Source organism: Oncorhynchus mykiss, chromosome 10 (genome assembly GCF_057628025.1).
Source record: "Oncorhynchus mykiss isolate SJ-2025 chromosome 10, ASM5762802v1, whole genome shotgun sequence".
In the NCBI taxonomy this organism is placed as follows: Eukaryota; Metazoa; Chordata; class Actinopteri; order Salmoniformes; family Salmonidae; genus Oncorhynchus; species Oncorhynchus mykiss.
Window position 1 is genome coordinate 89,085,452 of NC_143031.1, and position 18,614 is coordinate 89,104,065.

Genomic DNA, 18,614 nt, shown 5'->3' on the forward strand with positions numbered 1-18,614 from the left:
GCTGTATACTGTATGTACAGGGACATGCTGTATACTGTATGTACAGGGACATGCTGTATACTGTATATACAGGGACATGCTGTATACTGTATGTACAGGGACATACTGTATACTGTATATACAGGGACATGCTGTATACTGTATATACAGGGACATACTGTATACTGTATATACAGGGACATGCTGTATACTGTATATACAGGGACATACTGTATACTGTATATACAGGGACATATGTATACTGTATGTACAGGGACATACTGTATACTGTATATACAGGGACATGCTGTATACTGTATATACAGGGACATACTGTATACTGTATATACAGGGACATACTGTATACTGTATATACAGGGACATGCTGTATACTGTATATACAGGGACATGCTGTATACTGTATATACAGGGACATGCTGTATACTGTATATACAGGGACATGCTGTATACTGTATATACAGGGACATGCTGTATACTGTATATACAGGGACATGCTGTATACTGTATATACAGGGACATGCTGTATACTGTATATACAGGGACATGCTGTATACTGTATATACAGGGACATGCTGTATACTGTATGTACAGGGACATGCTGTATACTGTATGTACAGGGACATGCTGTATACTGTATGTACAGGGACATGCTGTATACTGTATGTACAGGGACATGCTGTATACTGTATGTACAGGGACATGCTGTATACTGTATGTACAGGGACATGCTGTATACTGTATGTACAGGGACATACTGTATACTGTATGTACAGGGACATACTGTATACTGTATGTACAGGGACATGCTGTATACTGTATGTACAGGGACATACTGTATACTGTATGTACAGGGACATACTGTATACTGTATGTACAGGGACATACTGTATACTGTATGTACAGGGACATACTGTATACTGTATGTACAGGGACATACTGTATACTGTATATACAGGGACATACTGTATACTGTATATACAGGGACATACTGTATACTGTATATACAGGGACATACTGTATACTGTATATACAGGGACATACTGTATACTGTATATACAGGGACATACTGCATGTATACTGCAGCTAAGAAAGTAGTACTCAGTGTATGTTGTGTTGAAAGCTGTTAGTAGCCCATGTGCCTCACCCTAATCATTTGGTCCCTTCTCCCCTCATAATTTCACCTATTGTTCTGACTTGGTGGTGCACATGTTGCCTATAACCTGTTTTAGAGGAATGTAATGTAATCATTGAATATTGTAAGAGCTTTCATTGTCTGCTTACATGCCCCCTTCATTTATCCTACGGTTCTGACTTGGTGTACAGGGAGAACACTGTAAGAACGGCCCATGTTCTGAATTCTGTCACTGTACATTTCAAAAGTGCTGAGCAAATAGTTATATTGACTACGTCCGTCCTAGCTCGCTCATTAATGTCTTAATCTAAATGACTGATTGTCTCTTATCCGCTTGCCGTCCCCTTATGCCATAGTTTGTACATCTCAATTGTCAGTAGAAACCACATTTGTTTAAGCAAGTCAGTCATATCAGCTATGTTTTTTTAAAGGCAGTAAATGAGGCTGAATGAAGGGTTTGGCTGCCAGGCAAGGATCTGCTGATAGCCAGGTGTAGCAGTGGTAAGGTGTTGGGACTCTGCTGATAGCCAGGTGTAGCAGTGGTAAGGTGTTGGGACTCTGCTGATAGCCAGGTGTAGCAGTGGTAAGGTGTTGGGACTCTGCTGATAGCCAGATGTAGCAGTGGTAAGGTGTTGGGACTCTGCTGATAGCCAGGTGTAGCAGTGGTAAGGTGTTGGGACTCTGCTGATAGCCAGGTGTAGCAGTGGTAAGGTGTTGGGACTCTGCTGATAGCCAGGTGTAGCAGTGGTAAGGTGTTGGGACTCTGCTGATAGCCAGGTGTAACAGTGGTAAGGTGTTGGGACTCTGCTGATAGCCAGGTGTAACAGTGGTAAGGTGCTGGGACTCTGCTGATAGCCAGGTGTAGCAGTAGTAAGGTGTTGGGACTCTGCTGATAGCCAGGTGTAGCAGTAGTAAGGTGTTGGGACTCTGCTGATAGCCAGGTGTAGCAGTAGTAAGGTGTTGGGACTCTGCTGATAGCCAGGTGTAGCAGTGGTAAGGTGTTGGGACTCTGCTGATAGCCAGGTGTAGCAGTGGTAAGGTGTTGGGACTCTGCTGATAGCCAGGTGTAGCAGTGGTAAGGTGTTGGGACTCTGCTGATAGCCAGGTGTAGCAGTGGTAAGGTGTTGGGACCCTGCTGATAGCCAGGTGTAGCAGTGGTAAGGTGTTGGGACTCTGCTGATAGCCAGGTGTAGCAGTGGTAAGGTGTTGGGACTCTGCTGATAGCCAGGTGTAGCAGTGGTAAGGTGTTGGGACTCTGCTGATAGCCAGGTGTAGCAGTGGTAAGGTGTTGGGACTCCTGTTGGGACAGCTTTATGTTGGCTCTAACAGTTTGTGGGCACTGTTTGTCACCGTTATAGTGCAATTAATGTATTGTTTAGTGTTGTGTAGTGGCTTTGCTGGCATGCATCTAAAAAATGTTTGGCATGTTCATCCCACCAAGATGTACGTACTAAAATTGCCACTGCCCCCCCCCCCCTCTCTCTCTCTCTCACACTCTTCCTCTTCCTCTCTCTCTCACACTCTTCCTCATCCTCTCTCTCTCTCTCTCTCTCTCTCTCTCTCTCTCTCTCTCAATTCAATTCAATTCAATTCAAGGGCTTTATTGGCATGGGAAACATGTGTTAACATTGCCAAAGCTCTCTCTCTCTCTCTCTCTCTCTCTCTCTCTCTCTCTCTCTCCCCTCTCTCTCCCCTCTCTCTCTCTCTCCCCCTCCCTCCCTCCCTCCCTCTCTTTCTCTCTCTCCATCCCTCCCCCCCTCCATCCCTCCCTCTCTCTCTCTTTCTCAACACACCATAATACACTAGAGTCTCTGCTAAGAGCATTAGTCATATTGACACAGGGAGTAGAGGGAAGATACATAGTGTCAGGTTCCATCTCTGCTTTCTGCAACAGCTGAAAGTCGGAACATAATGTGGTTTTTCCAACGGCTCAGATCAACGGGGCAGTTTTGCCATAGATGAGTCAAAGAGTTTAATGAAACGCAGACTGTGGGGGAAAATTAACGCTGGATGGCCTTCAACACGTCTGATCTAACATAGTGCATCTCTGTCAAATCCATCATTATTTATATATCGTAACAGGCCCACTGGATGGCCTTCAACACGTCTGATCTAACATAGTGCATCTCTGTCAAATCCATCATTATTTATGTATCGTAACAGGCCCACTGGATGGCCTTCAACACGTCTGATCTAACATAGTGCATCTCTGTCAAATCCATCATTATTTATGTATCGTAACAGGCCCACTGGATGGCCTTCAACACGTCTGATCTAACATAGTGCATCTCTGTCAAATCCATCATTATTTATGTATCGTAACAGGCCCACTGGATGGCCTTCAACACGTCTGATCTAACATAGTACATCTCTGTCAAATCCATCATTATTTATATATCGTAACAGGCCCACTGGATGGCCTTCAACACGTCTGATCTAACATAGTGCATCTCTGTCAAATCCATCATTATTTATGTATCGTAACAGGCCCACTGGATGGCCTTCAACACGTCTGATCTAACATAGTGCATCTCTGTCAAATCCATCATTATTTATATATCGTAACAGGCCTTCAACACGTCTGATCTAACATAGTGCATCTCTGTCAAATCCATCATTATTTATTTTTATTTTTTATTTTTATTTCACCTTTATTTAACCAGGTAGGCTAGTTGAGAACAAGTTCTCATTTGCAACTGCGACCTGGCCAAGATAAGGCATAGCAGTGTGAACAGACAACACAGAGTTACACATGGAGTAAACAATTAACAAGTCAATAACACAGTAGAAAAAAAGGGGAGTCTATATATACATTGTGTGCAAAAGGCATGAGGTAGGCAAATAATTACAATTATGCAGATTAACACTGGAGTGATAAATGATCAGATGGTTATGTACAGGTAGAGATATTGGTGTGCAAAAGAGCAGAAAAATAAAAATAAATAAATAAAAACAGTATGGGGATGAGGTAGGTGAAAATGGGTGGGCTATTTACCAATAGACTATGTACAGCTGCAGCGATCGGTTAGCTGCTCAGATAGCAGATGTTTGAAGTTGGTGAGGGAGATAAAAGTCTCCAACTTCAGCGATTTTTGCAATTCGTTCCAGTCACAGGCAGCAGAGAACTGGAACGAAAGGCGGCCAAATGAGGTGTTGGCTTTAGGGATGATCAGTGAGATACACCTGCTGGAGCGCGTGCTACGGATGGGTGTTGCCATCGTAACCAGTGAACTGAGATAAGGCGGAGCTTTACCTAGCATGGACTTGTAGATGACCTGGAGCCAGTGGGTCTGGCGACGAATATGTAGCGAGGGCCAGCCGACTAGAGCATACAAGTCGCAGTGGTGGGTGGTATAAGGTGCTTTAGTGACAAAACGGATGGCACTGTGATAAACTGCATCCAGTTTGCTGAGTAGAGTGTTGGAAGCAATTTTGTAGATGACGTCGCCGAAGTCGAGGATCGGTAGGATAGTCAGTTTTACTAGGGTAAGTTTGGCGGCGTGAGTGAAGGAGGCTTTGTTGCGGAATAGAAAGCCGACTCTTGATTTGATTTTCGATTGGAGATGTTTGATATGGGTCTGGAAGGAGAGTTTAGAGTCTAGCCAGACACCTAGGTACTTATAGATGTCCACATATTCAAGGTCGGAACCATCCAGGGTGGTGATGCTGGTCAGGCGTGCGGGTGCAGGCAGCGAACGGTTGAAAAGCATGCATTTGGTTTTACTAGCGTTTAAGAGCAGTTGGAGGCCACGGAAGGAGTGCTGTATGGCATTGAAGCTCGTTTGGAGGTTAGATAGCACAGTGTCCAAGGACGGGCCGGAAGTATATAGAATGGTGTCGTCTGCGTAGAGGTGGATCAGGGAATCGCCCGCAGCATGAGAAACATCATTGATATATACAGAGAAAAGAGTCAGCCCGAGAATTGAACCCTGTGGCACCCCCATAGAGACTGCCAGAGGACCGGACAGCATGCCCTCCGATTTGACACACTGAACTCTGTCTGCAAAGTAATTGGTGAACCAGGCAAGGCAGTCATCCGAAAAACCGAGGCTACTGAGTCTGCCGATAAGAATACGGTGATTGACAGAGTCGAAAGCCTTGGCAAGGTCTATGAAGACGGCTGCACAGTACTGTCTTTTATCGATGGCGGTTATGATATCGTTTAGTACCTTGAGCGTGGCTGAGGTACACCCGTGACCGGCTCGGAAACCAGATTGCACAGCGGAGAAGGTACGGTGGGATTCAAGATGGTCATATATCGTAACAGGCCCACTGGATGGCCTTCAACACGTCTGATCTAACATAGTGCCTCTCTGTCAAATCCATCATTATTTATATATCGTAACAGGCCCACTGGATGGCCTTCAACACGTCTGATCTAACATAGTGCATCTCTGTCAAATCCATCATTATTTATGTATCGTAACAGGCCCACTGGATGGCCTTCAACACGTCTGATCTAACATAGTGCATCTCTGTCAAATCCATCATTATTTATGTATCGTAACAGGCCCACTGGATGGCCTTCAACACGTCTGATCTAACATAGTGCATCTCTGTCAAATCCATCATTATTTATATATCGTAACAGGCCCACTGGATGGCCTTCAACACGTCTGATCTAACATAGTGCATCTCTGTCAAATCCATCATTATTTATATATCGTAACAGGCCCACTGGATGGCCTTCAACACGTCTGATCTAACATAGTGCATCTCTGTCAAATCCATCATTATTTATGTATCGTAACAGGCCCACTGGATGGCCTTCAACACGTCTGATCTAACATAGTGCATCTCTGTCAAATCCATCATTATTTATATATCGTAACAGGCCCACTGGATGGCCTTCAACACGTCTGATCTAACATAGTGCATCTCTGTCAAATCCATCATTATTTATATATCGTAACAGGCCCACTGGATGGCCTTCAACACGTCTGATCTAACATAGTGCATCTCTGTCAAATCCATCATTATTTATGTATCGTAACAGGCCCACTGGATGGCCTTCAACACGTCTGATCTAACATAGTGCATCTCTGTCAAATCCATCATTATTTATGTATCGTAACAGGCCCACTGGATGGCCTTCAACACGTCTGATCTAACATAGTGCATCTCTGTCAAATCCATCATTATTTATATATCGTAACAGGCCCACTGGATGGCCTTCAACACGTCTGATCTAACATAGTGCATCTCTGTCAAATCCATCATTATTTATATATCGTAACAGGCCCACTGGATGGCCTTCAACACGTCTGATCTAACATAGTGCATCTCTGTCAAATCCATCATTATTTATGTATCGTAACAGGCCCACTGGATGGCCTTCAACACGTCTGATCTAACATAGTGCATCTCTGTCAAATCCATCATTATTTATATATCGTAACAGGCCCACTGGATGGCCTTCAACACGTCTGATCTAACATAGTGCATCTCTGTCAAATCCATCATTATTTATGTATCGTAACAGGCCCACTGGATGGCCTTCAACACGTCTGATCTAACATAGTGCATCTCTGTCAAATCCATCATTATTTATATATCGTAACAGGCCCACTGGATGGCCTTCAACACGTCTGATCTAACATAGTGCATCTCTGTCAAATCCATCATTATTTATATATCGTAACAGGCCCACTGTGTGGTTATGAAAGTCCCATTTTGATATATTTGGCTGTTTTCACTGCATAACATTTAGAAGCTGTCCCTTTTCAGGTTTAGTAGAAGTTGTCTGCTAAATGCTAACTTCTGGTAGCTCAGCTAGCATGCAGATATCGCTGGTGGCCTAGTCAAAGTTGTTTTGCAGTTGATTGGTGATGATGACACAAACGTGTGTTGGGGTTGACATCCATACAAGACTTATACTCTGATTTTTACCTCAACATAGTGTGAAATACACATGTAAACAGTAGCCTAAATGAAGGATAATTTAGCTGGGGGGTCAATAAAGAAATTGGGGATCTTTCCCCTGTGTGTTTCCATGGCGTTTCTATTGTTTTGGTCGAGTTCCGTTGACCTCTTGACCACATCTATTGTTTATTAAAAACTGGGTTGTTTGAGACCTGAATTCTGATTGGCTGAAAGCCGTGGTATATCAGACCGTATACCACAGGTATGACAAAACATATATTTTTACAGATATTTTTACTGGTAACCAGTTTATAATAACAATAAGGCACCTCGAGGGTTTGTGGGATATGACCCAAACAAAAAACACTGTAATGATTGCAGGTGATGATTGGTTGACGTAGAGCCTCCAACAATGCAGGTGATGATTGGTTGACGTAGAGCCTCCAACAATGCAGGTGATGATTGGTTGACGTAGAGCCTCCAACAATGCATGTGATGATTGGTTGACGATGAGAGCCTCCAACAATGCAGGTGTTGATTGGTTGACGATAGAGCCTCCAACAATGCAGGTGATGATTGGTTGACATAGAGCCTCCAACAATGCAGGTGATGATTGGTTGACGATAGAGCCTCCAACAATGCAGGTGATGATTGGTTGACGATAGAGCCTCCAACAATGCAGGTGATGATTGGTTGACGATAGAGCCTCCAACAATGCAGGTGATGGCTGCAGAATGAAGTTGGTGAAGAGATACATGCTCATCTCTCTATCAGGTCCGTTATAGTGTCTGTGACAACACGGGCAGCACCACTGAGGTGATCTCCGTTGTAGTGCATGTTCCTCTTCACGATTGGCTGATCTGTCCTGATGGCCCGGTTGGACAGGACTCCAACAGGGTCACCAGGAGAGATCAGCCAATGAAGTTGGAAGTCCCACCCAGTTGACTACCAGAGGAGGCTGGTGGAAGCAGCTATAGGAGGACGGGCTCATTGTAATGGATGGAATGTAAAGAAAATGGTGCGGCTTCAAACATCAAATATATGGAAACCAAATGTTTAGACTTTGATTAGAACCTGAAAAGATTTGGCATGGGTCCTCAGATCCTCAAAAAGTTCTACAGCTGCACCATCAAGAGCATCCTGACCGGTTGCATCACTGCCTGGTATGGCAACTGCTCGGCCTCCGACCGCAAGGCGCTGCAGATGGTAGTGCATAAGGTCCAGTATATCACTGGGGCCAAGCTTCCTTCCATCCAGGACCTTTATACCAGGCGGTGTCAGAGGAAGGCCCGAAAAATTGTCAAAGACTCCAGCCACCCTAGTCATAGACTCTTCTCCCTGCTACCGCACGGCAAGCAGTACCGGAGCACCAAGTCTAGGACCAAGAGGCTTCTAAATAGCTTCTACCCCCCCAAGCCATAAGACTCCTGAACATCTAGTCAAATGGCTACCCAGACTATTTGCATTGCCCCTCCCTCTTTTACACTGCTGCTACTCTCTGTTATTTTCTATGCATAGTCACCTTAATAACTCTACCTACAGTACATGTACATGTTACCTAAATTACCTTGTCTAACCGGTGCCCCTGCACATTGACTCTGTACCGGTACCCCCTGTATATAGCCTCCACATTGACTCTGTACCGGTACCCCCTGTATATAGCCTCCACATTGACTCTGTACCGGTACCCCCTGTATATAGTCTCCACATTGACTCTGTACCGGTACCCCCCTGTATATAGCCTCCACATTGACTCTGTACCAGTACCCCCTGTATATAGTCTCCACGTTGACTCTGTACCGTAATACCCTGTATATAGCCTCCACATTGACTCTGTACCGTAATACCCTGTATATAGCCTCCACATTGACTCTGTACCGTAATACCCTGTATATAGCCTCCACATTGACTCTGTACCGTAATACCCTGTATATAGCCTCCACATTGACTCTGTACCGGTACCCCCTGTATATAGCCTCCACATTGACTCTGTACCGTAATACCCTGTATATAGCCTCCACATTGACTCTGTACCGGTACCCCCTGTATATAGCCTCCACATTGACTCTGTACCGTAATACCCTGTATATAGTCTCCACATTGACTCTGTACCGGTACCCCCTGTATATAGCCTCCACATTGACTCTGTACCGGTACCCCCTGTATATAGCCTCCACATTGACTCTGTACCGTAATACCCTGTATATAGCCTCCACATTGACTCTGTACCGTAATACCCTGTATATAGCCTCCACATTGACTCTGTACCGTAATACCCTGTATATAGCCTCCACATTGACTCTGTACCGTAATACCCTGTATATAGCCTCCACATTGACTCTGTACCGTAATACCCTGTATATAGCCTCCACATTGACTCTGTACCGGTACCCCCTGTATATAGCCTCCACATTGACTCTGTACCGTAATACCCTGTATATAGCCTCCACATTGACTCTGTACCGGTACCCCCTGTATATAGCCTCCACATTGACTCTGTACCGTAATACCCTGTATATAGTCTCCACATTGACTCTGTACCGGTACCCCCTGTATATAGCCTCCACATTGACTCTGTACCGGTACCCCCTGTATATAGCCTCCACATTGACTCTGTACCGTAATACCCTGTATATAGCCTCCACATTGACTCTGTACCGTAATACCCTGTATATAGCCTCCACATTGACTCTGTACCGTAATACCCTGTATATAGCCTCCACATTGACTCTGTACCGTAATACCCTGTATATAGCCTCCACATTGACTCTGTACCGTAATACCCTGTATAGAGCCTCCACATTGACTCTGTACCGTAATACCCTGTATATAGCCTCCACATTGACTCTGTACCGTAATACCCTGTATATAGCCTCCACATTGACTCTGTACCGTAATACCCTGTATATAGCCTCCACATTGACTCTGTACCGTAATACCCTGTATATAGCCTCCACATTGACTCTGTACCGTAATACCCTGTATATAGCCTCCACATTGACTCTGTACCGTAATACCCTGTATATAGCCTCCACATTGACTCTGTACCGTAATACCCTGTATATAGCCTCCACATTGACTCTGTACCGTAATACCCTGTATATAGCCTCCACATTGACTCTGTACCGGTACCCCCTGTATATAGCCTCCACATTGACTCTGTACCGGTACCCCCTGTATATAGCCTCCACATTGACTCTGTACCGTAATACCCTGTATATAGCCTCCACATTGACTCTGTACCGGTACCCCCTGTATATAGCCTCCACATTGACTCTGTACCGTAATACCCTGTATATAGCCTCCACATTGACTCTGTACAGTAATACCCTGTATATAGCCTCCACATTGACTCTGTACTGGTACCCCCTGTATATAGCCTCCACATTGACTCTGTACCGTAATACCCTGTATATAGCCTCCACATTGACTCTGTACCGTAATACCCTGTATATAGCCTCCACATTGACTCTGTACCGTAATACCCTGTATATAGCCTCAACATTGACTCTGTACCGTAATACCCTGTATATAGTCTCCACATTGACTCTGTACCGTAATACCCTGTATAGAGCCTCAACATTGACTCTGTACCGTAATACCCTGTATATAGTCTCCACATTGACTCTGTACCGTAATACCCTGTATATAGCCTCCACATTGACTCTGTACCGTAATACCCTGTATATAGCCTCCACATTGACTCTGTACCGTAATACCCTGTATATAGCCTCCACATTGACTCTGTACCGTAATACCCTGTATATAGCCTCCACATTGACTCTGTACCGTAATACCCTGTATATAGCCTCCACATTGACTCTGTACCGTAATACCCTGTATATAGCCTCCACATTGACTCTGTACCGTAATACCCTGTATATAGCCTCCACATTGACTCTGTACCGTAATACCCTGTATATAGCCTCCACATTGACTCTGTACCGTAATACCCTGTATATAGCCTCCACATTGACTCTGTACCGTAATACCCTGTATATAGCCTCCACATTGACTCTGTACCGTAATACCCTGTATAGAGCCTCCACATTGACTCTGTACCGTAATACCCTGTATATAGCCTCCACATTGACTCTGTACCGTAATACCCTGTATATAGCCTCCACATTGACTCTGTACCGTAATACCCTGTATAGAGCCTCCACATTGACTCTGTACCGTAATACCCTGTATATAGCCTCCACATTGACTCTGTACCGTAATACCCTGTATATAGTCTCCACATTGACTCTGTACCGTAATACCCTGTATATAGCCTCCACATTGACTCTGTACCGTAATACCCTGTATATAGCCTCCACATTGACTCTGTACCGTTATACCCTGTATATAGCCTCCACATTGACTCTGTACCGGTACCCCCTGTATATAGCCTCCACATTGACTCTGTACCGTAATACCCTGTATATAGCCTCCACATTGACTCTGTACCGGTACCCCCTGTATATAGCCTCCACATTGACTCTGTACCGTAATACCCTGTATATAGTCTCCACATTGACTCTGTACCGGTACCCCCTGTATATAGCCTCCACATTGACTCTGTACCGGTACCCCCTGTATATAGCCTCCACATTGACTCTGTACCGTAATACCCTGTATATAGCCTCCACATTGACTCTGTACCGTAATACCCTGTATATAGCCTCCACATTGACTCTGTACCGTAATACCCTGTATATAGCCTCCACATTGACTCTGTACCGTAATACCCTGTATATAGCCTCCACATTGACTCTGTACCGTAATACCCTGTATATAGCCTCCACATTGACTCTGTACCGGTACCCCCTGTATATAGCCTCCACATTGACTCTGTACCGTAATGCCCTGTATATAGCCTCCACATTGACTCTGTACCGGTACCCCCTGTATATAGCCTCCACATTGACTCTGTACCGTAATACCCTGTATATAGCCTCCACATTGACTCTGTACCGGTACCCCCTGTATATAGCCTCCACATTGACTCTGTACCGTAATACCCTGTATATAGCCTCCACATTGACTCTGTACCGGTACCCCCTGTATATAGCCTCCACATTGACTCTGTACCGTAATACCCTGTATATAGTCTCCACATTGACTCTGTACCGGTACCCCCTGTATATAGCCTCCACATTGACTCTGTACCGGTACCCCCTGTATATAGCCTCCACATTGACTCTGTACCGTAATACCCTGTATATAGCCTCCACATTGACTCTGTACCGTAATACCCTGTATATAGCCTCCACATTGACTCTGTACCGTAATACCCTGTATATAGCCTCCACATTGACTCTGTACCGTAATACCCTGTATATAGCCTCCACATTGACTCTGTACCGTAATACCCTGTATAGAGCCTCCACATTGACTCTGTACCGTAATACCCTGTATATAGCCTCCACATTGACTCTGTACCGTAATACCCTGTATATAGCCTCCACATTGACTCTGTACCGTAATACCCTGTATATAGCCTCCACATTGACTCTGTACCGTAATACCCTGTATATAGCCTCCACATTGACTCTGTACCGTAATACCCTGTATATAGCCTCCACATTGACTCTGTACCGTAATACCCTGTATATAGCCTCCACATTGACTCTGTACCGTAATACCCTGTATATAGCCTCCACATTGACTCTGTACCGTAATACCCTGTATATAGCCTCCACATTGACTCTGTACCGGTACCCCCTGTATATAGCCTCCACATTGACTCTGTACCGGTACCCCCTGTATATAGCCTCCACATTGACTCTGTACCGTAATACCCTGTATATAGCCTCCACATTGACTCTGTACCGGTACCCCCTGTATATAGCCTCCACATTGACTCTGTACCGTAATACCCTGTATATAGCCTCCACATTGACTCTGTACAGTAATACCCTGTATATAGCCTCCACATTGACTCTGTACTGGTACCCCCTGTATATAGCCTCCACATTGACTCTGTACCGTAATACCCTGTATATAGCCTCCACATTGACTCTGTACCGTAATACCCTGTATATAGCCTCCACATTGACTCTGTACCGTAATACCCTGTATATAGCCTCAACATTGACTCTGTACCGTAATACCCTGTATATAGTCTCCACATTGACTCTGTACCGTAATACCCTGTATAGAGCCTCAACATTGACTCTGTACCGTAATACCCTGTATATAGTCTCCACATTGACTCTGTACCGTAATACCCTGTATATAGCCTCCACATTGACTCTGTACCGTAATACCCTGTATATAGCCTCCACATTGACTCTGTACCGTAATACCCTGTATATAGCCTCCACATTGACTCTGTACCGTAATACCCTGTATATAGCCTCCACATTGACTCTGTACCGTAATACCCTGTATATAGCCTCCACATTGACTCTGTACCGTAATACCCTGTATATAGCCTCCACATTGACTCTGTACCGTAATACCCTGTATATAGCCTCCACATTGACTCTGTACCGTAATACCCTGTATATAGCCTCCACATTGACTCTGTACCGTAATACCCTGTATATAGCCTCCACATTGACTCTGTACCGTAATACCCTGTATATAGCCTCCACATTGACTCTGTACCGTAATACCCTGTATAGAGCCTCCACATTGACTCTGTACCGTAATACCCTGTATATAGCCTCCACATTGACTCTGTACCGTAATACCCTGTATATAGCCTCCACATTGACTCTGTACCGTAATACCCTGTATAGAGCCTCCACATTGACTCTGTACCGTAATACCCTGTATATAGCCTCCACATTGACTCTGTACCGTAATACCCTGTATATAGTCTCCACATTGACTCTGTACCGTAATACCCTGTATATAGCCTCCACATTGACTCTGTACCGTAATACCCTGTATATAGCCTCCACATTGACTCTGTACCGTTATACCCTGTATATAGCCTCCACATTGACTCTGTACCGGTACCCCCTGTATATAGCCTCCACATTGACTCTGTACCGTAATACCCTGTATATAGCCTCCACATTGACTCTGTACCGGTACCCCCTGTATATAGCCTCCACATTGACTCTGTACCGTAATACCCTGTATATAGTCTCCACATTGACTCTGTACCGGTACCCCCTGTATATAGCCTCCACATTGACTCTGTACCGGTACCCCCTGTATATAGCCTCCACATTGACTCTGTACCGTAATACCCTGTATATAGCCTCCACATTGACTCTGTACCGTAATACCCTGTATATAGCCTCCACATTGACTCTGTACCGTAATACCCTGTATATAGCCTCCACATTGACTCTGTACCGTAATACCCTGTATATAGCCTCCACATTGACTCTGTACCGTAATACCCTGTATATAGCCTCCACATTGACTCTGTACCGGTACCCCCTGTATATAGCCTCCACATTGACTCTGTACCGTAATACCCTGTATATAGCCTCCACATTGACTCTGTACCGGTACCCCCTGTATATAGCCTCCACATTGACTCTGTACCGTAATACCCTGTATATAGTCTCCACATTGACTCTGTACCGGTACCCCCTGTATATAGCCTCCACATTGACTCTGTACCGGTACCCCCTGTATATAGCCTCCACATTGACTCTGTACCGTAATACCCTGTATATAGCCTCCACATTGACTCTGTACCGTAATACCCTGTATATAGCCTCCACATTGACTCTGTACCGTAATACCCTGTATATAGCCTCCACATTGACTCTGTACCGTAATACCCTGTATATAGCCTCCACATTGACTCTGTACCGTAATACCCTGTATAGAGCCTCCACATTGACTCTGTACCGTAATACCCTGTATATAGCCTCCACATTGACTCTGTACCGTAATACCCTGTATATAGCCTCCACATTGACTCTGTACCGTAATACCCTGTATATAGCCTCCACATTGACTCTGTACCGTAATACCCTGTATATAGCCTCCACATTGACTCTGTACCGTAATACCCTGTATATAGCCTCCACATTGACTCTGTACCGTAATACCCTGTATATAGCCTCCACATTGACTCTGTACCGTAATACCCTGTATATAGCCTCCACATTGACTCTGTACCGTAATACCCTGTATATAGCCTCCACATTGACTCTGTACCGTAATACCCTGTATAGAGCCTCCACATTGACTCTGTACCGTAATACCCTGTATATAGCCTCCACATTGACTCTGTACCGTAATACCCTGTATATAGCCTCCACATTGACTCTGTACCGTAATACCCTGTATATAGTCTCCACATTGACTCTGTACCGTAATACCCTGTATAGAGCCTCCACATTGACTCTGTACCGTAATACCCTGTATAGAGCCTCCACATTGACTCTGTACCGTAATACCCTGTATAGAGCCTCCACATTGACTCTGTACCGTAATACCCTGTATATAGCCTCCACATTGACTCTGTACCGTAATACCCTGTATATAGTCTCCACATTGTTATTTTACTGCTGCTCTTTATTGACTTGTTTCTTTTATTTCTTATTCATATTTTTTAACCTGCATATTGTTTATTATTACATTATCTACAGACCTGTTGGTTAAGGGCTGGTCAGTCTGCATTTCACTGTGAGGTCAACACCTGTTGGTTAAGGGCTGGTCAGTCAGCATTTCACTGTGAGGTCAACACCTGTTGGTTAAGGGCTGGTCAGTCAGCATTTCACTGTGAGGTCTACACCTGTTGGTTAAGGGCTGGTCAGTCAGCATTTCACTGTGAGGTCTACAGACCTGTTGGTTAAGGGCTGGTCAGTCTGCATTTCACTGTGAGGTCTACAACACCTGTTGGTTAAGGGCTGGTCAGTCAGCATTTCACTGTGAGGTCTACACCTGTTGGTTAAGGGCTGGTCAGTCTGCATTTCACTGTGAGGTCTACACCTGTTGGTTAAGGGCTGGTCAGTCTGCATTTCACTGTGAGGTCTACACCTGTTGGTTAAGGGCTGGTCAGTCTGCATTTCACTGTGAGGTCTACACCTGTTGGTTAAGGGCTGGTCAGTCAGCATTTCACTGTGAGGTCAACACCTGTTGGTTAAGGGCTGGTCAGTCAGCATTTCACTGTGAGGTCTACACCTGTTGGTTAAGGGCTGGTCAGTCAGCATTTCACTGTGAGGTCAACACCTGTTGGTTAAGGGCTGGTCAGTCAGCATTTCACTGTGAGGTCAACACCTGTTGGTTAAGGGCTGGTCAGTCAGCATTTCACTGTGAGGTCTACACCTGTTGGTTAAGGGCTGGTCAGTCTGCATTTCACTGTGAGGTCTACACCTGTTGGTTAAGGGCTGGTCAGTCAGCATTTCACTGTGAGGTCTACACCTGTTGGTTAAGGGCTGGTCAGTCAGCATTTCACTGTGAGGTCTACACCTGTTGGTTAAGGGCTGGTCAGTCAGCATTTCACTGTGAGGTCTACACCTGTTGGTTAAGGGCTGGTCAGTCAGCATTTCACTGTGAGGTCTACACCTGTTGGTTAAGGGCTGGTCAGTCAGCATTTCACTGTGAGGTCTACACCTGTTGGTTAAGGGCTGGTCAGTCAGCATTTCACTGTGAGGTCTACACCTGTTGGTTAAGGGCTGGTCAGTCAGCATTTCACTGTGAGGTCTACACCTGTTGGTTAAGGGCTTGTCAGTCAGCATTTCACTGTGAGGTCTACACCTGTTGGTTAAGGGCTGGTCAGTCTGCATTTCACTGTGAGGTCTACACCTGTTGGTTAAGGGCTGGTCAGTCTGCATTTCACTGTGAGGTCTACACCTGTTGGTTAAGGGCTGGTCAGTCAGCATTTCACTGTGAGGTCTACACCTGTTGGTTAAGGGCTGGTCAGTCAGCATTTCACTGTGAGGTCTACACCTGTTGGTTAAGGGCTGGTCAGTCAGCATTTCACTGTGAGGTCTACACCTGTTGGTTAAGGGCTGGTCAGTCAGCATTTCACTGTGAGGTCTACACCTGTTGGTTAAGGGCTGGTCAGTCAGCATTTCACTGTGAGGTCTACACCTGTTGGTTAAGGGCTGGTCAGTCAGCATTTCACTGTGAGGTCTACACCTGTTGGTTAAGGGCTTGTAAAGTCAGCATTTCACTGTGAGGTCTACACCTGTTGGTTAAGGGCTGGTCAGTCAGCATTTCACTGTGAGGTCAACACCTGTTGGTTAAGGGCTGGTCAGTCAGCATTTCACTGTGAGGTCAACACCTGTTGGTTAAGGGCTGGTCAGTCAGCATTTCACTGTGAGGTCTACACCTGTTGGTTAAGGGCTGGTCAGTCAGCATTTCACTGTGAGGTCTACACCTGTTGGTTAAGGGCTGGTCAGTCAGCATTTCACTGTGAGGTCTACACCTGTTGGTTAAGGGCTGGTCAGTCAGCATTTCACTGTGAGGTCAACACCTGTTGGTTAAGGGCTGGTCAGTCAGCATTTCACTGTGAGGTCTACACCTGTTGGTTAAGGGCTGGTCAGTCAGCATTTCACTGTGAGGTCTACACCTGTTGGTTAAGGGCTGGTCAGTCAGCATTTCACTGTGAGGTCTACACCTGTTGGTTAAGGGCTGGTCAGTCAGCATTTCACTGTGAGGTCTACACCTGTTGGTTAAGGGCTGGTCAGTCAGCATTTCACTGTGAGGTCTACACCTGTTGGTTAAGGGCTGGTCAGTCAGCATTTCACTGTGAGGTCTACACCTGTTGGTTAAGGGCTGGTCAGTCAGCATTTCACTGTGAGGTCTACACCTGTTGGTTAAGGGCTGGTCAGTCAGCATTTCACTGTGAGGTCTACACCTGTTGGTTAAGGGCTGGTCAGTCAGCATTTCACTGTGAGGTCTACACCTGTTGGTTAAGGGCTGGTCAGTCAGCATTTCACTGTGAGGTCTACACCTGTTGGTTAAGGGCTGGTCAGTCAGCATTTCACTGTGAGGTCAACACCTGTTGGTTAATGGCTGGTCAGTCAGCATTTCACTGAAAGGTCTACAACACCTGTTGTATTCGGCGCATGTGACTAATACAATTTGATTTGATTTGTTTGACTCCGTTCCATTAATTCCATTTCAGTCATTACAATGAGCCCGTCTTCCTATAGCTCCTCCCACCAGCCTCCTCTATTGGCTACATTTAAATGGGGGAAGCCCTGAATGGGGCTGCCCATGCTAATACAACCTTTTGGGCCGCTAGAGGCTTCTATCATTCTCTATGGTAAAGAGCAACTACAACATTTTGGGCCGCTAGAGGCTTCTATCATTCTCTATGGTAAAGAGCAACTACAACATTTTGGGCCACTAGAGGCTTCTATCATTCTCTATGGTAAAGAGCAACTACAACCTTTTGGGCCACTAGAGACTTCTATCATTCTCTATGGTAAAGAGCAACTACAACATTTTGGGCCGCTAGAGGCTTCTATCATTCTCTATGGTAAAGAGCAACTACAAAATTTTGGGCCGCTAGAGGCTTCTATCATTCTCTATGGTAAAGAGCAACTACAACATTTTGGGCCACTAGAGGCTTCTATCATTCTCTATGGTAAAGAGCAACTACAACCTTTTGGGCCACTAGAGACTTCTATCATTCTCTATGGTAAAGAGCAACTACAACATTTTGGGCCGCTAGAGGCTTCTATCATTCTCTATGGTAAAGAGC

General features: G+C 45.2%; 1 protein-coding gene across 1 annotated transcript; it reads left to right on the top strand.

Moving 5' to 3' along the window:
• The first annotated feature begins 2,547 nt into the window (after window positions 1-2,547).
• On the top strand, window positions 2,548-18,103 carry LOC149980678 (uncharacterized). The gene is made up of 3 exons (XM_090188585.1): window positions 2,548-2,575; window positions 15,733-15,782; window positions 15,834-18,103. The coding sequence occupies exons 1-3, from the start codon at window positions 2,548-2,550 to the stop codon at window positions 17,079-17,081; spliced, it is 1,326 nt and encodes a 441-aa protein (XP_090044711.1). The 3' UTR covers window positions 17,082-18,103.
• Window positions 18,104-18,614: the final 511 nt, after the last annotated feature.

What these genes read in the sequence shown, in the direction of transcription:
- LOC149980678 (XM_090188585.1), top strand. Translation starts at nt 2,548, where the DNA reads ATGTTTGGCATGTTCATCCCACCAAGAT. An exon ending in CATGTTCATCCCACCAAGAT is followed by an intron (nt 2,576 to 15,732) that starts GTACGTACTAAA and finishes TTTCACTGTGAG; the next exon opens with GTCTACAGACCTGTTGGTTA. An exon ending in AGTCTGCATTTCACTGTGAG is followed by an intron (nt 15,783 to 15,833) that starts GTCTACAACACC and finishes TTTCACTGTGAG; the next exon opens with GTCTACACCTGTTGGTTAAG.